We start from the raw sequence: 24,865 nt of genomic DNA on the forward strand, positions 1-24,865 counted from the left end.
GCAGAAGACGGGATGACAAGATAAATACAGAGCCTACTTTTTTTTTTGGAAGAGATGCACAAGCACAGAATTCCATAAAGAACCTATTAGCCATTTGGGGTGGGGTGGGGGGTTAAACCTAGGGGGGGAATTTGGTGGTTGTGCGGAGCATCTGTCCCGTATTACATACCAGGAAGGGGAAAGAAATAAATTAATGTGCAGAGTGAGTTTGAATATAGATGAGGTAAGAAGATTGTAAACATTTTTACCTATCTCTCTCTCTGCAGAAGTGTTGGTGAGGGGCGGAGGTGAGGTGAGGTGTTGAGGGCAACATGCATCATGCCCTCTCAATAAAAAAAGATTTCTATAGCTACAGCTAGGCTAAGCCAATGCTTTCATGTCGTTAGCATAGAACTGGGCCATATTTAAGACTAATGAATTATTTAAACATCAAAATGTACTCTGTGGTCTTGAACCATGTTCACCACCCATCGAACCTGAACTCCATATGTTTTATTTTATTTCCTGGTTGCTCTGTATGGGTATCAGATCCTTAATTGATTAATGTTCTGTCCACATTTTCTTATACTGACAAGTTCGTGCTCCACGAAGGACGATTCTTTTTTTCACAGTGTTTTTACGTTATTTCTTAACCTGCACATCTCCAATTCACCTCCTACTTTCACGTCCCACCTAATTGACCTTTTTGTTCTCCCCGTCTTTTTTCCACATTAACATAATGATTGTTTTGCGAATAATTAAGACTTTCTACCACATTACAGCTCCTAGGAAGACTGCCAACATGTGTGACCGAGCCTTTAATGGGTGCTTTGTGTGTATATATGTATGTGTGTTAGAGAGAGAGAGAGAGAGAGAGAGAGAGTCTCTGACCTTGGACTGGTCAGTTCTCCAAATTGTGAAAAGTGCTTAAAGACTGTTTGCAGTAATCACTGTATTTGGGAGTTTTCTGCCTCATTTGAATGCATGCACACCTGCTAGCACTTTCATCAAATCCTAACAGCTGTGTATAATCATTAGATTTACACATATCAAACACACACACACACAGAATATCACATACACACAGTATCACACCTGACGCTCGTCTGCTAATACTATCTATCCGATGCTTGCTAATCTGTTTCTCCTTAATCCTTTGCCCTTGCTTTTCTGCTTTCATTAGATGTCTGAAGTGACTGAATGTTGCTCCGTTTCTCCCTCCTACACTCTTACTTTTGCCCTTATCTTATTTCAGCGCTGCCTCTTTCATCCTCTTGAGATTTATATAAATTGATTTTTTTAGCTGTACACCACGTACCGCACACAACATAGACAGTAGCAACGGAGCAAAACACTGCCGTCTCCAAGTGTAACACCATTCTTCAACCGCTCAGGAGCAACAGCACAAACAAGAGCTGATAAGCTAACAAAACAGGCTTGTAGAACAAAATACTGCACAAAAGTTCGCATTACCCCTCCCACCTCTACACACACACACACACACACACACACACTAGCCAAATTACACAGATTTACATTTATCACAACTCTGTGAAGTGTGGGAAAGTTGTAAAGTTACTGCTAGTGCTGACAGGAAAATAGCCAGAGGAGGATTTTATTTCTTTTTTACATTATGTTAGAGATACATGTTTCTATTATTATAGTTATTATACCACTCATTATTATTATCTTCTTAACTACTGTGCTAGTAATTTCGCTTCAGAAGACTATTATTACAACCACTGGTGAATTTCCAAGGTTTAAAGAGGCCAGACAATTTGAAAACATATCTGATTTATACTCCAGTCCATTGGCTTAATCACATTTTGTTGCACTGAAACTTTTCTCCGTGGGAAAAACGACAGTCTGGTTTATTCACAGTTAATTCACACATCTGTTTCAGCCATCGTGCTAACCACAGTGCTGACTACGACTATAAATTAGGTAAGGCTGCTGATTACTGAAGTGTTGCATGGGATAAGAGTAGTTTGGTGACATTATACATAATGTGAGGAAGTTTTTAAAAATGTAAGTTAAATTTCACACAGTGGGCTTAATCATAAACTTTTAAGTTATCACAACCTGTCAGCGCATAGAGACCTCTCACCATAGCTCACTCTCTCATAGCTGGATACCTTTAGTTACTAAATAATTCATAGTAATTACTATGGAATATGCTTTATGATAAATAATTGAACAACCTAAGTGTAAGAAAATTTAAATGACCAAACTGAATCTGTCATATGTGTGGATCTGGGGAAAATAAATAAATAAATAAATAAAAATAATTACATATATATATATATATACACTATATTGCCAAAAGTATTCGCTCACCTGCCTTGACTCGCATATGAACTTAAGTGACATCCCATTCCTAATCCATAGGGTTCAATATGACGTCGGTCCACCCTTTACAGCTATAACAGCTTGAACTCTTCTGGGAAGGCTGTCCACAAGGTTTAGGACTGTGTTTATGGGAATTTTTGACCATTCTTCCAGAAGCGCATTTGTGAGGTCACACACCGATGTTGGACGAGAAGGCCTGGCTCTCAGTCTCCGCTCTAATTCATCCCAAAGGTGTTCTATCGGGTTGAGGTCAGGACTCTGTGCAGGCCAGTCAAGTTCATCCACACCAGACTCTGTCATCCATGTCTTTATGGACCTTGCTTTGTGCACTGGTGCACAGTCATGTTGGAAGAGTTGGAACTGTTCCCACAAAGTTGGGAGCATGGAATTGTCCAAAATGTCTTGGTATGCTGAAGCATTCAGAGTTCCTTTCACTGGAACTAAGGGGCCAAGCCCAGCTCCTGAAAAACAACCCCACACCATAATCCCCCCTCCACCAAACTTTACACTTGGCACAATGCAGTCAGACAAGTACCGTTCTCCTGGCAACCGCCAAACCCAGACTCATCCATCAGATTGCCAGATGGAGAAGCGCGATTCGTCACTCCAGAGAACGCGTCTCCACTGCTCTAGAGTCCAGTGGCGGCGTGCTTTACACCACTGCATCCGACGCTTTGCATTGCACTTGGTGATGTATGGCTTGGATGCAGCTGCTCGGCCATGGAAACCCATTCCATGATGCTCTCTGCACACTGTTCTTGAGCTAATCTGAAGGCCACATGAAGTTTGGAGGTCTGTAGCGATTGACTCTGCAGAAAGTTGGCGACCTCTTTGCACTATGCGCCTCAGCATCCGCTGACCCCGCTCCGTCAGTTTACGTGGCCTACCACTTCGTGGCTGAGTTGCTGTCGTTCCCAAACACTTCCACGTTCTTATAATACAGCTGACAGTTGACTGTGGAATATTTAGGAGCGAGGAAATTTCACGACTGGATTTGTTGCACAGGTGGCATCCTATCACAGTTCCACGCTGGAATTCACTGAGCTCCTGAGAGCGACCCATTCTTTCACAAATGTTTGTAAAAACAGTCTGCATGCCTAGGTGCTTGATTTTATACACCTGTGGCCATGGAAGTGATTGGAACACCTGATTTTGATTATTTGGATGGGTGAGCGAATACTTTTGGCAATATAGTGTATATATATATATAACTAATAATATTTAGTATTTAACAAAAGTTTTGTAGACATTTTTTTACTAACTTCTCACACATCTTGCCTAAGCTATATTTTTTTTTGTTGCAAAGATCATGTCAGATAAGGGGCCAGTTTACTACATGTGAAAATAGGTAAAAATAGTCAGTCTAAACCTAAGATCTTGTACCTTACTAGCACACTTTTTCTCAAACAGTGAATTCCATGCTTTGGTTCAGCTGATACAGTTTTGATAACTACTTTAGGACAGAAACCTACTGTTAAAACGTCTGTGATGCTCTTCTGCTACATTCAAAATGTAATCTTTAAAATACAGTTTCTCCTTTTTCCCTTTTTGTGGGAACCAGATGTAAAACATTTTAGAATGTTACACAAAATGGAAGCATGTTTCAAGTCACGAAAAATATAACAGCAAAAATGTTTCCCAGACTTGTCACTCATATTTGTGGCACTATTCAAACTGACACGGAGTCTTTTATCTATAGTGAGTGATCTTTTCCACTATTCAATAAGTGTGAAGGTGTGTTTGTGTACTGGTAGGTGGTGCTCTCTTTGTAATTGAAGAAAAAAGCAGCATGCACCAGCTGCTCCACACATGCACACTAAAGCCCAAACACTCACTATAAAGATTAAAAGAAACCCGGATAAAGCATCAATCTTATCATGAGGTCAAATGAAAGGGCCTTAGAGCAGCAAGTGGGGTTAATTAATGAAAGTGGCATCTGCTGTACCTCGCTAGGGTCAGTCTCACAGCACGCGCGCGCACACACACACACACACACACACACACAGACTTTGTGCCTACTTGTCCTTTAAACACAGGAAGCTCTCCTGAACAACAGGAAATTTCATCTGATAAGTCATCCATTGTGTGTGTTCATGTGTGTGTGGTACGTCACGTTTTTGTGAGGCCATACAAGCACCAAATAAGTGACTAGAACACTGCAGGGGGAGATATGATTCTGCTAAAGGAAGGAACTCGGAATGTTCACAGAGCTATCATCTGATCTGATCTCCTCAGGCACTAGAAGCAGGAAGAGGAGAAAGTCTTCCTTCTCCTGCTCCCATCCTTATTTGGGCCTTACTTTTGGTCTGCTGTGACTCATCCATTGATAAAATAGAAGCCAGAGACAAATTCCTCAAGAATATCCCAGCACAAAGCAAGATAACAGAGTGTACACTCGAATTCCTACAGTCCCAGAGTCATACATGATGGACAGAAAATGAACTGAAGGCGATTTGTCGATGGCTGACTTACCTGATTTGAAAATCTCGTAACGGATGGAGAATCCAGCGCCGTGTGTCTCATAGTCTGACACAAACTTGATGAAGAGTTGGTTACCGGAGGACACTACAGGAGAAGGAGCGATTTTCCCACAGTACTTGCCCACCAGCTGACCGCTCTCATCGACTCCATCCCTCACTTCTACGTAGTCGTATCTACAGAGAGAGGGAATAAAAAGCAGAAAGGAAAAAAAACATTATTTCTTCTGTAATTTTATTACGCTATTACAATTACACAGAATTCAATGGATCCAATGATGGATTCCCATCTCATGCCCAGCGTTCTTGGGAGACTCCAGATCCTCTGTGACACTAAACAGAATAAACCCATTACTGAAGACTAATCAATGAATGAATTACAGTTGCATTTAACTCGGACTAGCACTCAATGAAAAGACAAAATTCATTTATTTAATGACTTACGATCTTGCCTTTCTAGCTTTCAGTGAAAACAAATGAGAAACTTACTCAAATCAGATAAGAATTTTTGTTAAATCATTTTTTATTTACTATTAAGAAATGAAATATATGAAGACAAGCATGGTGCTGGCCAACGTACTGGAGAACGTTGTATATCTTAAGGTTACATTTACCATTATGGAACGTTAAATTAGAGCCGACACTCCTGTTTGAGCTCTTGAGAATTCAAGAGCATGGAAAAGTATTTATCCACATTGACAATCTGGTGTTTGCTATTTGTAGCGTCGTGGGAAACAAGGAGCATGTCCTTTTAAAGGTATAAAAACAACAGGAATTCCATTAGAGCTTAATCACTGATCACCACACCCAGTGTCCCACTATTAAAGCTGAGTATGGGGAACACACACACACACACACATTACACGCATAAACACACATGATGTCTAAAGCTGCAGCTGCCGACTTTCCTAAACTGAACTACTGAACTGCTGAACTCTCAACAATGCTGACAACTATATCAAACTTTTGGCACTAATTTACAGCTAATCCACTACAGCAGGATCAGGAGTTACAGAAAGCATTCAGTGATGAAGTACATGTGCTCAGTGCAGATGTCTCACCACTCTCTAAACAATGCACACAGCTGCTCCATGCCAAACCTCCCAGAACGCCTTTGTTTGTTTGTGTGTACATGTGTGTGTGTGTGTGTGTGCCTGCATGCTACTGGGAGTGAAAAAAAGAAAAAAAGCTGTTATAATTATACATAATTGTATGATGTCTGAACATCTTTTGGTTTTTAACAAGAAACTCCAGAATTATTGGCAACCTTCAAACAAAACAAAATTCATTGTGTAACATAAATATTATACATAAGGATTCAAATTTTCCGCTTGAGCATTACAAGGCACTAACTAATGTCTTTGTATCCCTCAATATGAAATATGTGTTGGGGGAAAAAAATAAACGTAAATAGTTAAAATATAACAATGCAGTGTGTTTATATGTCTACGGTCAAACTGGTAGTCATTGCTATTCATTTATTTGCCAATATTTTTGGTGGTGAAAGGATTTGAAATGTGTGGATTGTATTAGATGCTCCTCCTTTTCCTTGGATTCTCCACAAACACACACACAAACGTATACACACGCACACACACACATGCACACACACACACACACACACACATACACACACACCAGTCTGAAATGGAATTTTAGCCCTAGAGCTATTGATGTGAGAAACCACCTAATTGAGTCAGCAACAGTTCGGAAGTCTGTTACACACAGACGCGTGTGTCTACACAAAAGGCAGACAGAAACACAAACTCACACTCAAGGATCTTGTGTCAGTAACACAACACGAGAAAGCGAGGGTGGTCCTGTCAGAGGCTGCGAAGTGAGACTGGAACGGATACAGCACCACGAGCTGATACTCCATTTCTGTCCTCCAAGCGCTCCAGTTTTGTTTTAGGGCAACGCTTTTTTCCACAATAATATTCCTTTTTTTTTTCGTAAAAGGGGGTAGCTCGGTTTGATCCAGCCGACAGCACGTTCTGGTTTCCATGACATTTAATCACCTGTGATGCCTTTAACCGCTAACAGAAGGAGGCGCGAGGAACCACTGGGGCTTTAGGTGTGATACATTCCCACTTTTAGCCTATGTGATGTCTCTGAGCTCATTACTCACACACTCACACACACATAGAGATATCACAATCCTTTAAATAAATGTGGCAGCTGAACCATGTCCAAACATGAATAAAAATAACCGGTGCTTGAGTTAAGTGTGTAAAATGTAAAAATATTCCTATAGATGGGTGACACTGTCCACACTGAGACAACATATGATGTTTGAATGGCCATTATTTGCTCTGTAGGGGGTGGTATGATCGTGTGTGTGTGTGTGTGTGTGTGTGTGAATTGAGAACATGAGAAGCGTGCAGCTCTCTGAAATTGGCTCCCCTGGGGTGATGGCTAATGTAGCGATGACTTCACCCCCGTGTGTGTGTGTGTGTGTGTGTGTCTGGATGCTCTGATAGCAGACACAGAGCAGTGCATCAGTCAGAACAGACAGAAGCACTCCTATCCCAGTCTACAGTCTGTACCACCTCATCACACCCAGATACACTAGACAAATGGTCCTATATGAGTCAAATCTCTCTCTCTCTCTCTCTCTCTCTCTCTCTCTCTTTCTCTCTCTCTCTCACACACACACACACACACACATGTTCAGTCCTTTAGATCACACTTCACTGAACACTCTACAGCAATAACACGCCAATTCATAGACTCTCATATATAAAACAGTTATTCTCCCACACACTTGTTCTGCTGTGTGTACAGTGTCACTGTAATGTTTGTTGCAGCACGGTTCTAAAAACCTTTTATTCCATGTTATGAGGAGAAATAACATTAAAACCCACTTGGCTTTTTAGATAGTTATCTGTCTAGCTTCCTGTTTCCTACATTTTATCTGGTGCATAATATAACCCATGGTTTGAGAGGTGAATGATTATCTAGGGCCTTTATCCTCAATTAGTTTGAAAAGTAAAGTGTCTTTTTATGCATCGTGATAAAAGGTTAAAAGCCAGACAAGTTGGAAATCATGGTATCAAACTTGCTTCTGAAGCTTAGATGTCTTAAACAGAATTACTTTTTAAAGAGATGTTCATGGTTGAGAGGTTTATAATTCCAATATTACAATACCGTGGTGTTCTGCTGTTTCGTTTGTGTGTGTTTTCACCTATTACTTGCTGTCTAGCACTAAACCCTACTTACTTAAGAGGACGTAAATAGCATCTGCTCTAAAAAAAAAAGAAAAACATGAAAGTTTCAGGTTTTTAAAAGTTTTAGAAGCATTTCTATCAACACCCAAACCTCCAGGTCTTGAACTAATCATGTAGAGAATGCTTCAAGACAACAGGAGCCATTATAAACACATACATCATCTCAAGCATCATCTGTTATCGTCTATATGTGCTGATTATCTTAAGATTTTGTCCTCCGGGTTAAACACGGTGGATTGTTTGGCTTAGTGCATCAGCAAGGCTGCTTACTGATCTTTCCTCATCACACTATCCAAAATCCACAACATTGCCCGGGCAGCTGGAATGACGGGGGTAGATTGATCCAGGGAGGGGGGAGCAGATTGATCCAGTTTCTCTGCGCCGGAGCGAGGAAAATCTCCATCAGTGGCGGTGGCGCTGCAGGCACGAGATGGAGAGCATCAATCTTGTTCAGGCCTGTCTTTTCCGTTCTCATTCCTCTGCTTCATCGAATAATTCTCCCTCCACGCTTTCTGAGATTCCCCTGTAGCACAACCTCATCCCCAAACAAATGCACAGAGATAAACACACACACCCACACAGATACACACACACACACACACTACAGATGAAGTCCCCAAGCGCTCATACCACATACCGCTGAGCATCCACAAAATTAATGCCGTCATGCACTTCACAGCAGATCAGTTGGTACGACCCCCATATATCGTGCCTAAAGAAAGCTATTTTCTCACACAACGATCCAAACAATCAGACAAAGTAGCGTGACTACCACTGACACATGAGGAAGCGTACCGCTTTAAGACTACCGCTCACTCCTTCTGCCTGCATGCTAAATCTTCACACCACCATCAGGACCTAGCACCTTTAGTGAATTCTGAAGCACATCATGAACTGCCTTCACACATGGACCTTGTAAAGCTGAGCTGGGATTCAGCTGTAATGAGATGCAGATGGATATGTTGCCTCTGGGCTTATGCTGCTGATGAGGATTTTATGAAAAGTGTTTTAGCAACATTCCAAGCGCATTCCTACGTCTGCTTTTCTTTTTTCTTTCTTCTTCTTCTTTTTTTGTGCGAACAGAGTTGGTACAGCCGCCCTTCTGCATTCTCAGCTGTTCTGCAGGCGCATTCAGTTCAAAGTGTTATAACACCGATCATCTGGGAAGCATTATAGGATTGTTCGCAGGTCCGTTTACGGCATAAGAGTTACTTTCTCCTGATAAACGGAGTTCACCATATGAAACGTATCTGGCTAATATATATCCATGCACACCTGCAGGGGTCTAGTTCTGTACAGGAGCTTCTGCATGACGAGTGTAAGGTGTTTACTGAGTAAAAGCAAGAAACGAGGCCTGTTTTATAAGAAGGAATCATTCCCTGGGGCCAGCAGCAAAAGAGCCAAGCAATCTCATCAAAACAGAGTGGTGCGATCTTTCAGCCTAGACAGCACTCCAGTGCACCTGCCCCTGGTCCCAAATCTGTTCCTCTCTCTTGGCCATGTATGTGTTCTGACTGTTTCAGCTTCCTCACCCAGAGGACACAGCAGACATGCGGGTTTTAATGCGTTTCTCTCTCGTTTTTCCCTCTGTCCTTTTAGACAACAACTTTGCCCTTAAACTGATAGCCATTTGTCTCAGGGTTGTCAGTGAAGACCTCCATCAGACCGTCTGCTGCTCCGACATGCACAAAAACAAGCACACACACATACACACACACACACACCTGCATAACACATCACACATATCCTCTAACCAGCAGCATGTCCAGGAATTCATTTTAGGTAGAAATGAGACAAAATATCATTATCATTTAATGCACATCAACCACATGACAAACCTTTAATAGCAACTGAGTAAAATGTTTTGCTAGCAAAAGACCCAAACTGATGTTTTATCTCATGAAAATAACTCTATGGTTCATTTTTCTCCTCTATTTCATTGCTTGTCCCCTACATTTTCCTATGTTCAGAGTGAAACTAGCTGGCCTTTAAACCAAAACCAGAAAAATGCATGATTCTGACCGGTTAAACGTGTTCCAAATATAGAACTGTAATATTAAATCCATTGACCTTTTATGAACGTCATTATGTGAATCATCACTGTGAAATTCCCTCTGGGATTAATAAGTCTATCTATCTATCTATCTATCTATCTATCTATCTATCTATCTATCTATCTATCTATCTATCTATCATTACAGTGCATTATAAATTTATCTGGTGTATAAAAGTATATATAATCAGCTGTGCTGTGTTTATTTCATGGTGACCTTCCATTAATAATCATTTAAAATTGGAAAATATTTCCGTGGGGGTTCCAACCCAAATCACATGACCAAGCCCCACCCCCAGCAAGCCCACCTCCTCCGCCCCAAGCTATGGCACTTCCTATGACTATGCTAGCTGTGAAAATAGACAGTCCAGAGTGGAAATTAATAGAAAAAGGATGAATCTAATACTCCATGACCTTCGCTTCAGCGCCCTGCAATGTATTAGCCAGACGGTTGGTCTGAAGAGCAGACAATCCAGAAGTGTTAAATGAGAACATTAGCTCTGGCTCACATTCGCCTTGGGAAGACACAATAAACCACAGGCTAACAATATAACACAGACCCGGGGCGAGGGAGAGACCGACTCAGCCCCAACATTGCCATTCAAACCCGATAATACAAGCAAAGACGTGAAATATGATTACACAGACGGCAATTTCCTGGCTTATGCAACTCTACAGATCACTTAACCCATTTCCATTGATGGGGGTCAGGTGTAATATGACCTTATTGAAACAATCTTTCAGGCCAACTCTCTTGTGTTGAGCTGTCAAGAAGCGCACACTTATGCTAAACATTATGCCTTAAGCATCTATTATGAGTTCAGAATGTCACGAAGCAATATCTGACAGGCAGCAAAGGACTGGAAGGCTTGGCTGTACTGGATATAATGTGAAAAATTGCCAGCTGGAACAAACCTTGAGAAGTCAAAGGTTAGCTTTGAAATGCTGGCAATAGATCTGTCATTTATATCATCTTTTTTTTTCACTTTTATCCTTTTGGAAAAGCCTGGAGCAGACATGTCTGCTTTAGATCCACACTGTCCAGCTACTGCACATGTCATTGATCAAACCCTCATGTCTATTTTTAAAGAAGTCGAAATTTATCTCGACTTGTCCGATATATTCGACATAAGGATCCTCCTGACAGGAGATTTCAAGACATGCAGATCATTGTAGACAATAAAAACACAATTTGTCAAAAAACAAAAGGGTTATAACTTCCAAGTGGCTTATTTTCCTGTAGCATCATGTCCCTAACTGCTTTATTCCACTTAAACCACAAGCCTATTCCAATTCATTTATTAATCACCTTCACATCTTACATCATTATATCATACACAATACACAGCTGTTCCTTCACCAGCCTCACTATTTTCTAATTCAGTGTTAATATAACAAAATACAGAGAGCAACCTGATCTATTCTGAAGCCTCCCCTGTCTTACTGACAGTTACAAAGCTTCGACATACCAATGATTAAAGATCTGTTTTATATACATTGTTTGTAAATGGGCTGTTGCTACAGAAACAAGAATAAGGTATGGGAATGATTGTCTTATAGAAGATTAATCAACACCTTCTGACCAATCTGTCCAAAGGCTCTGACACACCCGAGCTGCTCTTGGCTCAATAAGGACCTCACAGCTGTCTGTCACTGTGCCACTGTGATGAACAAGGAGTGGAGTGATGAGACATCTTCACCACAGCTGTACGGCTGAGGCACGACAGAGTGATTAACTCCAGCCATCTCTATCTGCAGTCGCAGAGGGCACACCGATGACCGACCTGCATTTGAAAAGTTTCTAAGGTGTCCTCTGCAATCAGTGGCACGCCATCCGCTCATTTAAGCTCCACACTGATGCAGTCCAGCTGCATTTTAATGCTCTCTGACGCTTCACTCCAAGAGCAAGAACCGCTTTTCTGATTTTCTAAACCAAGTGGAAAGCACATAGCGGGTAGTGGAGAGAGTGTGTGCCTGCTAAAGAGGGGTGGAGATACTTAAAGTGGTTCCATGCTTATCACAGCCATGTAACTTTAATATCATCCAGGCAAAAAAAGGCACAGCTGCACAGAGGCCCCATGGCTTTTCCAGCCCGAAACGTATTTTTAAAGCCGAGTTGATATTTTTTTCAGGCGCAGCACAGCAGACTGCGCCCCATGCTTTCATAAACAGCAATTATGATTAGCACTGATGGATTCAGCATGCCCGCTTTCATTACCTACCTAATTACACTTTGCAGAGATCCTCAGATTTGCAACAATCATATTAATGAAGTTAAAGTATTAACAGCTAATTATGAATCTAAATACTGCACAGAAGGATCTTTTCTTAAGAAACGAGTGAGAAGACAAAGCAGAAGAGACATAGATAGATGTCTCTTCTGCTATAGATAGATAGAGATAAATAGAGATGGAGATTCGCTGGAGGGGTTGCACTCGTTCTGTCATGTGACGGAGCCATAACGCTGTCTCTGTGAAATCTTGCATGAGTGTGGTCATTGAAAGAGTGTAGTTTGCGCTCCTAATGTACTCATATCACATCTATAAAAAACATAGAGGATTATTAAATTAAATTATTAAAGGGGGATTGTGCACTGTACTGTGAGGTCAAGTTCTATATGTCTGTGTTCTTTGCTGTAATACAAAACACTACGCTGTAATGCTTTCAAACAATCACAGATGGAATATTAGACCATAAAGTACACTCATTTGCCATTACATCCCACTTTTATACCCTTAAAAAGAGCCTAAACCGTTCATTAGGAGCTCTGCCGAGGGGTAAAACGGTTGCACATTTACATTTAAAAGGAAATAAATTTTACTGAATATGCACAGAGCCGTTTTTTTAGGATCGCATCACTTCAAGTGGCTTTGCTGATGGCCACACACACACACACACGCACACACACACATACACACACACAGCTGTGAGAGCTCAAGGAAGTCCCTCCATCTACCTCTTTAACACATGGCGAACAGAACAGGATAAACATCAATCTGTCACTTACAGGCAGGATATGATGAGAAACGGGACGAGATTAGCTATAGCCTTAACCTGGGTGATCCAGCCTCAGCATAACTCTGTGTTACAAACTGCCACAATGCCAAACCATTCTTTCATACAATAATATTAGATTAGGATTGGTATTTGTAAGGATTATTAAGGTAATATTTCCAGAGTTGGGTTCCAGTTATGACACCATTTTTTCATTAAAACAGAGCTGTGAGAATACTGTGTCATGTTTTGAGCACACTAGGACAGGATACTATAAGGATGAGATATTGAGTTTGCTATAAATTATGTCACAACATGGTCTTCTGAATCTATTACAGTGTTTTTTATAACTCTATAGCGTTATTGTTGCTCAGTTAGCTGACTGGATGTCAATTGGAAGTTCTTCATTTTATCTCATTTAATTATATAATAAAGGTACTGTATATTATATAGCGCCACCTTTAAGCAAAATTGCTTACTGCTCTACATTGTGTTAGACAATACGCTATATACATATTGTATATACATTCACAAACAGTATGCTCTGTTCTAACAGAAGTATAGAAAAAAGAAACAAACAAACAAGGAAATCCATCTTTGAATAGCTTCAGTCGTTCCTCTGGTCATTCATGTGAGAACACAGTCCATTTAGCCCACGATGACGCCTAATAGAAGGGTATTACCACCATCCAGGCCATGCCCAGAGCTCTGAAGAGTCGTATTGTTACAGCATTGAAGACTAACCTAAAAAACACTATTAGGAAGAGGAAATGCAGATGATACAGTGGCAGGACCTCCTCCATGGCAGACCCTAGCCCCAGGCTGAACACACACAGCTTCTCCTCAAACCAGCTTGTGTGTGTGGCCACAGCATGCCGGTAGAGACGTACACAAAGAGGGAGAGTGATGCAGGGAAAGAATGGGGGTCGGTAAAGCACAGTCAGGTCATCCTGACCATCCAGCAGCTCAAGACTCAAAAAAATTTACTGAAGTCTGTAATACATTAAGAATGCATGAACCGCCCCATTTTTTCACCTTTTGATACTAGATCGATATCAGAGCTTGGAACCTTTTCTACCAATCTGATGCAGATTTGCCAAGAGTATGTGCCGCTTATTTATGTGAAACCTATGTGTTAAGGGCTTTTCCGATATAACAAATGCAACAGAATTCAGGTCAAAACCATGGATGTTCATGTGTGCCGTGTATATCTTCCAGGGACAGAGGTCCCATAAAGAAGTAATTAAATAACAACATCATAACATCCATTTATTCACTGTAGATCCTGGCACACTCAGCTCTGAGCACTGGAGTAAATAATATCAGTGAGGAATGGAGAAGGTCAAGCAGAGGTAAGATTCAGGGCGGGGAGAAAGGGCAAGACAGCGAAAGAGAACACGGGAGAATGAGAAAGAGTGTGTGTTGGGATGTGTGTTTGGTTAATGAATAAAAAGTGGGAATAGCCCTAAGGCTGTGGGTGTTCTGTTTTGGCGTCCAGTTCCTTTTCATGTCTCCTTTCACTCATTAATTCACTCACTCTTTTACTTCCTTTTTCTTTTCTTCTCTATACAGAATGGTTGACTGAGGGAAAGATCGAGGGAGGGAGGGAGGGAGGGAGAGGGTGGTGTAAGGGTTTAAACCACACTGGCACTTATTCAATTAACAGACGTATACTTGGACGTCTCTTCTTTCATCATGACCCCTCTGTCATCCCTCCATTCACACCCCTCCTGGGGGATCATTCATTCAACGAGGGTGGACAGGGCAGCGTACTGACTTTGTGACTTTGACCGGGTCAGCATCATAACTCACAAGCACAGGATAGTGTCAGGCCTAATCCGAGGCCCTGGGCTTAGTGACAGACACATGCGCAAACACACACACACACACACTCATTTCAAATAAAGGGGGGCTGTGTAACAAACAACAAAAAACTTTCCTACTTGTTAAAATGTCACGTGTTTGGATTTATTCATTTATGTAGTATAATTTTTAATAATATCAAAGTCTTCAAAGTCAAACATTAAGATCACACCACTCACACACACACATACACTCACACACTCACACACACACTCACAATGCACTTTTAACCTTTATAAATAATTAGGTGAGAACTACGGCTGTGGACATCTCAAAAGTCTACTATTGAAGTTCACTGTGTGATGAAGTGTATTTCACCATTACAATATTACGGCTATACTGAAACAAATTCTTACACATTTTAAGACCTCTACTGAAGAAAAGAGAAAGATATTTAAGATTAGAGAGAGAAACTATTGACATTTTCTTCTCCACCCTCAATTGTATAAACCCAAATAGCCTTAAAAAAAACCCCTAAACCCTAGTATAAACACACAACCTTTCCTTTAGCTGTTTGGTTATTTCACACTAAGAGAGGAAGAGAGAACAAAGAGGCACGTTAAAATCTAACTCTCCCACGTCTGTTTCGGTGTCCAGTAACACAAATTATGTCGTTTTCCTTTTTCTCTGTGTTATTCTCCCCTCCCTCTCCATTTTCATCTGTAATGAGGAATACATCCAGTCTTGGAATTGTATTGAAGAGCAGCCGTGCTGAGCGAGTCAGGTGCCAAGAGCCGCCTCATATCCGCTGCAACTGGTGTGTTCTGCTCAGTGTGTGAATATGTGTGTATATATATATACTATATGTGTGTGAGACTCTGTATGACGCCATTTGATCAACGTGTCTGTGCCAAGGATGGTGCCAAAGTTTGGAGGGCAAACTGACCTCCCTATTTCCAAATCCTCACGGGCTCTGCCAACTTGGAGGCTTAGCGAGTGCTAATGAGCATAGCCTTCTCAGCAGGACTGGCAGATCTACCAGGGAAGAGAAAGGAAGTGGGAAAAAAAAGCTGAGATAGGGGAATACTAGCATCCCACCTTGGGGCTGACTTCAGTGTGGCTACATTTTCACACTTTGCTCACAGCCACGAAAAAAAAGGAATCAGTGCTGAAAAAAAGGATTGAGAAAAGAGCAAATTAAGTGCTTGTGCAAGCTGAGCAAAGAGCCTCTATAGAGACTCCATCAGATGGACCTCCAGAAACATCCATCACTGTCTGTCGACGACTGTCAGAGTCAGCGGCCGAACGTGGGAGGGGAAAACGAAGATGGACAGCCCAGAGTGGAGAATAGGTGAAAACATACTTACGTAGAGAAAAGGAGGTGAAAGTCTCTCCACCACAAACACACACCCACTACTTGGATTTTGTCTCCCATTGTGGACCTAACTCAAGCCAAAACATGTTCTTGACTAGGCCGTGAGCATTATATTGCTGAGTTTTATCCAAACTGGACCTCATCAGTCAAACCCAAAGTGTCTGACAGCAAACTAAACATGACGTGGTAGCTCTCCAATAGGGCAACATCAATTAACGTCTCACACATAGAGCCCCTCTGAGCTAGTGCCGGGGTGGAGCGGCGTTAAGCACCAGGGCGCTCTGGGTCTATTTGGCCAGCTTCAATGACCCGACACGTCATGTGTTGTAATTACACCTCATTCATTTTTCGGCTAGAGTCATCCTTGTCGAGAGACCAGCTAAATATTTGACTCCGTGCATAGAGACGGACAGCAGAAGGAAAAACCTGTTGCTAATAAAACGGCGTGCTATCAAGATGAGCTCAGAGGCTCGGCTTCTTAAACAGGACACAGAATTAAATTACAGGTTTAACATCGATATCCCTTGTTATCTCAAAAGCAGGAAGAACAAGGAAGGTCCACGTTGTGCCGAGGGATTAGAGTGTTGTTTTTAATCATGCAAATTTGTAACGCATTTTTTGTGGACCCAGTGTGGGATTGGAAATCATATAAGCAGCAGGAATCACTCAGCTTGACTGGCTTAAGCCTGGGACAGGAAATGTCCGGCTTGTTCTTGTCGGAAAGCTTAGAGAACTGAGCGGCATCGGCCAGAACTCTCCTTTAAAGCTCAGACATTCTTTAAATAACTTCAAGAAGAAGATTTATGAGTTGGGAAGGAAAAGTGGATTCACATCATATTTTATGAACGGCTGTTATTTTTTCATGCTCACGAATTCAACACACTCGTTTTAATCTCCATCGCACTCTAAGTATATGACAGTCTGTTTTTTCCCTCCTCCTCCTCCTCCTCCTCTCTCTCTCTTTGTTCTGAGATTATTTCTAATATTCATGCAAATATCCATCGCTCCTTTCTGCTGCTGTGGCTTTTCTCAAATTACCCCCCCCATACTTTCACAGCCCCGCCCCCCTTCCACTTGGAGGGTTTCCTTAAATATTCCATCTAACACTTTCCACTCTTTCTTATCTGCACCCCCATCTCCCCTTCCTCTTTTCTGCTCTCAGATCCGCTCACACTGAGCAGCGAAATGGCAAGAGGGAGAGAGAGAGGCGCACATGAATCAAGCCTGACAGAGCAGCAGGGAGGACGGCAGATGTCGCAGACAGAGAGCACTTTTCAATCAGCCTGTCCTTCCGACACGCAGCCAAGGTGAACCACTTCACTGCTAGATACCCCCAGTCCAGAAACACACACACACAGTGCACTTTAATCCTTCTCATTAACCAGAGGACTTTGTCCTACTTGGAGAGGAGATGTGTAAGGAGAAAAGGAGGGCAGGGGGAAGAGGAAGAGAGACAGAAGTGGCCTATTCACTTCACTGGAACACATGACTTTAAAACAGAACCGCAATTATTTCGTGTATTTCCCCTGTTCAGCTGTGTTGTGTGCATGAGTGTGTGTGTGTGTGTGTGTGTGTGAGCTTTAATAAATCAGATTTGGGACCACTTGCGAAAAAGACATAGCTAAGCGAGATCCTTGCCAAACATCCAACACCTAATAATCTGCTTCACCCCCTCCCGTACAATCGAATTTAGCCAGCCAACCCTTCAGCTCCACGCTGTGCACTCACCGTTAACGGAACAAACAACTGTGGCACTTCTTCAGGAGGCTGCATTCAAACCTTCCACCTGTTTCAGTTCTCTTAAACAAGGCAAAAGCTGCTCTCTTCGTCCCGCCAGCTGCTCTGGAACAAGTGCAGCACAATACTCACTGCGTTTGATCCCGCAGCTTCCAAAAGCTTCTCTGATACTCTACACAGCTTACACTTGTTAACTGGAGCTATAAGTATCAGGAACAATCGCTGTCAGCCCAGTCCTCCTCCGCAGGGCTCGAGGTCAGAGCATTCCCTGTTTTTTAAAAAGCCCAGTCAGCGCAGGATGAAAGAGGCACATTGCATTCCCGTCTTCTTTATTTCTACAACCGTGACAACCGCTGATGAACGAGCACACTGTCCAGATTTCTCTCTGTTGCTCAAGAGTGTGAAAGGGAGTTGCGAAAGCAAATTTTGGCAACACAATGGGGGTTTAAGCCTGTAAAAGATTATCTACAACACTGTATGTAAAGAAAATACATACTTTCATCCTTTTACAAATACATATTAGATATTAAATTTCCTGTGTGGATATATCCTTACTAAAATTATATATCAATTAATAATATAGTCGCCTGTATAGATTTTGTGTAACTACACAGCGGTGCTTTTTTTAAATTAAGTAAATAAATAAATAATGAGGAAGACGATTCAAACAAATTAAACTCTGATTATGCAAATTACAGTAAATTAAAATTGGAGATATGAAAGTTATACAAATGATGCTGAGATCATCGTATTGCCCGGATTTATGTATGTGACATGGTGCTTTGTGGCGTATGTGGAAGGAGGCACACAAACAAGTAAGCAAATTGAAAAAGGAAGTCCACTTCTTCATGCGCGGGGTAAGACGGAGGTTAAGGTCAGGCAAAGATATGACTCTCGATTCTGTTGTTGTGCCCCTGTCAAGTCATAAAGATGCAAGGCAGGTCTACAAAGCTAGGAGAATTGTTAGAGACCACGAGAAAGCTTTTCTACGCACACGTAAACAAAACCGTATATATGCTTTTCTTCCAACAGATTCACATCCACAGTGGGAGGTTTTTAGCCTACAGCAACCTGTGGCCTATGTTTCATTCAAATTCATCTCCCTACATTATCCAGAGCTCTGTAAATCAAAGCCGTGTCGTGTCCCAGCCTCCTCTCCATCAGCCAAGTGGCAGGATGTGTGTTGTGTGCGAGCCGAGTGGAGCGTGTTTGCTTTGCCAGCGGGGTGTGTGCTGTTCTGTGGGCTGAACCAGCGGGACGGTGCAGAAGCCGAGGCCCTGCTACAGAGGAGAGAAGGCGCTTCGAGGCGTTAGGTTTCTGTGGAGCGACAGGGGGGCTCAGGAACTTCAGAAACATTAAGAGGCCAGGAGACGTTTAATGACTTCTCTTACAATGGGCTGTTCTTAAGCATGCATTCTCTGAATATTACCCCCCCCCCACACACACACACAGAGCACTCTACACCCAGTTACAAAAATCCAGTGTTCTCAGACAAGCTCTGCTGCATACGTTACTTTTCGTCTCTGATTTTCTCCCGTTCTTTCATTCATATCTCTCTCATTGTGTCCCACCATTTCTTAAAGGCAGGTACCTGAAAGTGCGAACAGAACGTGTCAAGTTTGCATCTGGTCAGCAAATCTGCACGCATCAGTGATTCATGATGTGTCACGTACCTGCAGAATGCTGTTTCTGACACAACATACACAAAAACAAGTTAGACGCATGCAGCGTGCCAAGAGCCAAGCCTCAGAGACACTCGACCAGCTTTAATAGACCTGCTGTGCGTGCCAAGAGCTATTTCTCAGCCTGATACTGAAGGTCCCGGTCTGACAGAACCAGCAAAGCTGTCTCGCGTCTCTTGTGGGCGTTCAAGTGAACACTTCGCATTCAAACCACGTCCTTCTGGAGTGGTGGGTCACACGCACATGACTTCTGCAGCAGAAATGGCTTAAAATCGTCAGGTCTGAACACATGTAAACCTCCTGGAGGTGACTAAGAGGAAACCTGCTCTCTCAGGCAGGCATGTGGGAGGCAGCTCACCACTGTGAAGAGACTACAGTTCAAATATTTGTCTTTACAGGTCAGCTTTCTCCTCAAACTTCATAGGCGTGCAACTCGACGAGAAATACAAACACGGTAAAAGAAAGGCCCATCCTCGAGAACCACTTAGGTGCTTATCTGTTGACGGATTGCACTCCCGTTCTTTCTCTCTCTCACTTTGTCTTACACACATCACATGTGGCAATCAGTGAGTAGGTTTTTTTTTTCTTCCTATCACTGGCTGTGTATCTCTTCTTGTTTGCTTTGTTGATAATGAACATGTCCAGGAACATGAGGAACATGTGTGTTCCATATGTTGCTAATTACATCACCGCAGCGGCTCACTCTATAGCTTCCATCTGATAAGAAGTCCATTTTGGACATCATCGCTTTCTGTCATGCGAGGCCTCTTAATGTGTGTGCAGCTGAAAGCAGAAGTCGAGAAAACAATCCCTAATCTGCAGACACCAGACCCACCAAGCAGATGCTCATCTATACTCTAAATCAAATTAGTGAAAAAATATATGTCTCCATCTGTGGCTTTCATAAGTGGAAAAAGTAGCTAGTTCACAGTTCACGTTCTACTTAAGAGGAGAGGGAGTGAAGCGGAACTGAAACCCGATGAAACTTTGGCCTTGAATTTCAAATTAAACGTAAGGCCACAGATGGTTTGAGAATGGTGAAAGGTGTACTAGAATAGTCAAGATGTTCATTCTTTCCTCAAAACAATGGGAAACATATCATTGGCGAACTTGCTGTGAGCTGAATAGATTTCACAGACGCCTGTCAGAATATGCATTAATACTGCACTTTACAAGCCGTGACTGATCAAACGAGTAAAATGCACACTGGCTTTCCTCCAAATATAATCAGGACGCTCGGTGAAAGGGCATGTAGAACAATACCTACAACATCCACTCACAAATTAATGCACAACACTGTTAGGCAAGGATGTATACAAGTTGCAAATTTGATCAAGCATAAATATCAGTAATGCTTTATTACAAACTGCATGGAATAGCTTGAGGCATCTGTCTGAAATCTTTTCCAAACTGAGGACTGAACGTATTTTTCCGCTTGCTGCCTCCGGCACTGCTTCTTTTACTCAGCATATTTAAACAGAGGAAACTCATTCCTGGATAATTTCATTAGGCGGCTTAGGGTTGCATTGTCTCCTAACCACATGTCCTTTTTCACTCCAATCTATACAAGTAGCTCCCATTTAAAGTCACTGGGTAGGGAAAACTGACCCGAGAGAAGAAACGATCCCCTTTTGTGCAGACAACCCTGGGTCATCAGAAGCTGTAAATCTCTGCAGGTTTAGGGCTGTAAAAAGGTAAAGATCCTGATAAAGGGCGCCATTAATACAAGGCTTTCTATGGACACAAAAGGCTTAGGGCGGAAGACTATCTGGGTGGAGAGGACGGCGCAACAGAGACAAGCACATGGTGACAGCCCTCAAACGCCACTCTCCAGCCTCTGGCACAAACAAAGAAAGCAAAGAAGAGAGTGAGAGAAAGCGAGATTTAGAGAGTGACAGAGTGGCGTGCCTCAGAGGACTATAGTGTAACTCTCACATTACTGATAGTACTCGGATCTCTCCAATCACACAACCACTTAATCAAGATGCAATTGCAGCTGCTTGAAAGAGCCTTTTTATAAAGCAATATAAAATATTCTAAATAAAGCAATATTCTTCTTTTTTTTTTAAATTGCTCATCAAAACAAACAGCATTTCATAGCTGCAAATAATAATTGAACTTGTATAAGAGCAGAGTAAAAGCACTTATCCAAGACTTCATCACAGATCGACAACATTAAATCCATCCAAAACTAATATGAACCACTCATCTGCTGAACACACAGCAGCCAAAATCAATAAGCCAGGAAACGCTTTAGAGTATAGAGCAGCCCCGGGGCCGTGAGCATGACCTGCCGCTAGGTGGCGCCCATTCACTACACAATTCTCTCTCTCTCTCTCTCTCTCTCTCTGTCACTCACACACACGCACGCACACACACACACACACACACTCACTTGCACTCGCGGTCCTCCAGGTCGAAGTGCGGGTTGAAGTTGATGAGGATGCGCTGGTGCGGTGCTGGAGCCGTAATCACCCACACACACCGCTGCGACGGCAGGTACGAGGTCGGGTATCCCGGGGAGGTCAGGTAGTTGGCACTGTTGATCCGGATGTTTCCCCCACATTGGTCTGGAACTGAAACACAAGGCAAGGAGTCGACACAATATACATGGGGAAAAACAGAAATCAGAAAATGAAACCAGTTGATTGTAGGGAGATTTGTGCGACATATTGAAACAGTCTGATGAAAGAAAAAGTAAAACATACAACTGATGAAAGAAAGAAAGAAAAAGAAAGAAAGCGCATATAGAATTCCCCATTTTTTTTGGCACGCGTCTTTCTTTCACAGATAATGCGCACATAATGCTGACGTTCAACACTTATCATTTAATCCAATTTATTTCTTCTGCATCCGGCCACTGGTTTGTTGCGTTTTTTATTGGTTTGGATGAAGAAAATCACGTTGAAGGCCACACATGATTCTCAAAAACATTTGCTAAACTGAGTCACATGATATTTTAAAGAAGCGCGCAGACACAAAGTGAGATGAAACATACCGAACTTAACATATCACTATGATCTGATCATGAGTTTCATATTTTCTTTAGCTTATTTTTAATTTAAAAAAAGTGATATTTAGCATCTGCTTTATCTGAGATAATGATCTAAAATATGATGATGATGATGATGATATTATTATTATTATTATTATTATTATTATTATTAGTCTAAATAACTTCATTTCTGTTCAGTTTTACTTTTTCACTTCAGAATAAAATTTGCTTATACAAGTTTTGCCAAGCTGAAGAGTAACTATTGAATCCTACATCCTATTATGTGGGACTTTTCAGTCAGAACAGAAAAACATCAAATAATCCCTCCAAAGGGATGGGGAATTTGCTGTTTATTTGAATATGATTCTGTTTAAACAAGCTTCTAAGAAGTGACTATGACTAATTACCAGTTTTGTACAACAACAGCTACAAGAAGAAAAGTCCGGGTCTGAGTTACTGAGTCTGTGTGGAAAAATAAATATATACTGCAGTGAAATGTTCGTTGAAGCTAAAAAGCAAGCGCGTAAATGGGATCCTGTTTAAAGATGAGCTTAAAGCTGACCATGAGTATTTTTAAGCAAAACTGCTCTACGGCTGCCTTGTGAGGATGTCTATTGTTCAAAGAGATACAAAAAATTATATCGAAATCGAGGTGAATTAGATGATCATGTCTAAAAGTGACTATTTGAAGCTGATCGCGGTGTTTAAAGCTGACCATAGCCTACTCCAGTGTAAGACTTTTAGGCAAAAATCGCATTATTCTCGAATTTGCGCGCGCTATCACAGGATAAGCATGGTTTAAGATGATCATATTTAAGGACAGTCATGATTAAAGTTAAGCAGTGTATCGGACAGGTGAGCAGCCCAGATCCCCCAAACACCTTCCGTCAACATCCCGCAGTTTTCATAGTCTAATCCCTTCAAATCCTCGCTAAACCAACACTGCACATAAATAAACACACATCATCGGCTGTCACTTACCAGGTTTGATAGCTCTCGCTTTGACAAAGATTCCCGTTAAGAGGATCAGCGCTAATCCAACATGCATCCTCGCGTCCTTGTGTTTAGTTATTTTTTGGAAATAAAAAAAATACAAAAAAAACAAACTTGAAAAAATCGAAAGTAAGAAGAATCCTCTGTGGTAAAATCCGCTCCCTGGAGCGTCGTTTTGATCGAAGGAAACAGAAATAAAAAAAAAAATCAGCTGAAGAAGCGGGTGAAGTAGCTACAGGGCGCCGCGCGCGCGTGCGTTCAGCTCCGGTTTCCTGCGCTGTGGAGCCGGCGCGCGCCTCTCTCCCTCTCCCGACTAGCCATTTCCTTCAGCAGGGAGACACGGAGCCTGTTCAACAAGCACAGCAAACACACAGCGATCACTCTTGTCTCCAATGATGAGCGTAATCCTCCTTTAAGAGAAAAGTGTGTGCGCAGACGACGTTGGTCTGCCTGTGGATATCGGTTCAAAAGCGGCCGGACGAAGCGAGAGCCTCCGCGCTGTACGCCGAGTCCTAACTATCTGACCAGAGGCGAGCTAGTGACACACACATCTGGCACACTGCACTGCCATGACAGCGTCTTAAAGCCGAGCGATACACACACACACATATGCACACAAGACACACACACACATACACATACACACACTCACACCCCTCCTAAACTGCAGTCGCTTTTCTTCTGCCCTCGCCCGGCTGCTCGGATCTGGGCATTCTCATTGGTTTCATTAGAAATATGCAAAGCCCACCCTTATGGACCCCCTCCCATCTCTCTCTCTCTCTCTCTCTCTCTCTCTCTCTCTCTCTGTGTGTGTATGTGTGTGTATGTGTGTGTGTGTGTGTGTGTGTACACGGACTATATAAGACAGTGAACGTCTTCGCTTCACATCAGTATGGAGTACGTAGAGAATAGGAAAGAAATTTCACCAAAATCACAACCAAGTGATGCTACGAATCCTATAATATTAGGTTAATTTCAGGAATTGTATTGTTGCACTTCATATGGTCCTACATGTAGTTCCAGGTTAAACCCAGGTACATGTTTACATTTTCCTATGTAAATGTAATGAGAGAAAACAACATCATTTTTTTTTCCAAATGTAACTTTACAAAGGTAGGCTATGCGAGCCACAAGTCCGTGTGTTTTTGTGTCGTGTGCGTTTCTTTTTATCTATTTGGCATTTACGCACAGAGACTATGGT

The 24,865-nt window shown here is 42.0% G+C and overlaps 1 protein-coding gene across 3 annotated transcripts in view; it reads right to left on the minus strand.

Annotated features, from left to right (window-relative positions):
* The window catches only part of nrp1a (neuropilin 1a), a 64,533-nt gene extending 40,203 nt beyond the window's left edge, over positions 1 to 24,330 (minus strand). The window contains exons 1-3 of one of the 3 annotated variants that reach the window (XM_058388161.1): positions 23,653 to 24,330; positions 22,072 to 22,252; positions 4,801 to 4,982 (exon numbers count right to left, since the gene is read on the minus strand). In XM_058388161.1, the coding sequence (XP_058244144.1) occupies positions 4,801 to 4,982; positions 22,072 to 22,252; positions 23,653 to 23,719 (430 nt within the window). In that variant the 5' untranslated portion in view covers positions 23,720 to 24,330. Of the gene's footprint in view, positions 1 to 4,800; positions 4,983 to 17,985; positions 18,148 to 22,071; positions 22,253 to 23,652 lie in introns of those variants that run through there. The other 2 variants (XM_058388170.1, XM_058388178.1) reach the window with 2 other exon arrangements.
* Between the last annotated feature and the right edge of the window lie 535 nt (positions 24,331 to 24,865).

Source organism: Hemibagrus wyckioides, linkage group LG01 (assembly GCF_019097595.1).
Source record: "Hemibagrus wyckioides isolate EC202008001 linkage group LG01, SWU_Hwy_1.0, whole genome shotgun sequence".
NCBI lineage: Eukaryota > Metazoa > Chordata > Actinopteri > Siluriformes > Bagridae > Hemibagrus > Hemibagrus wyckioides.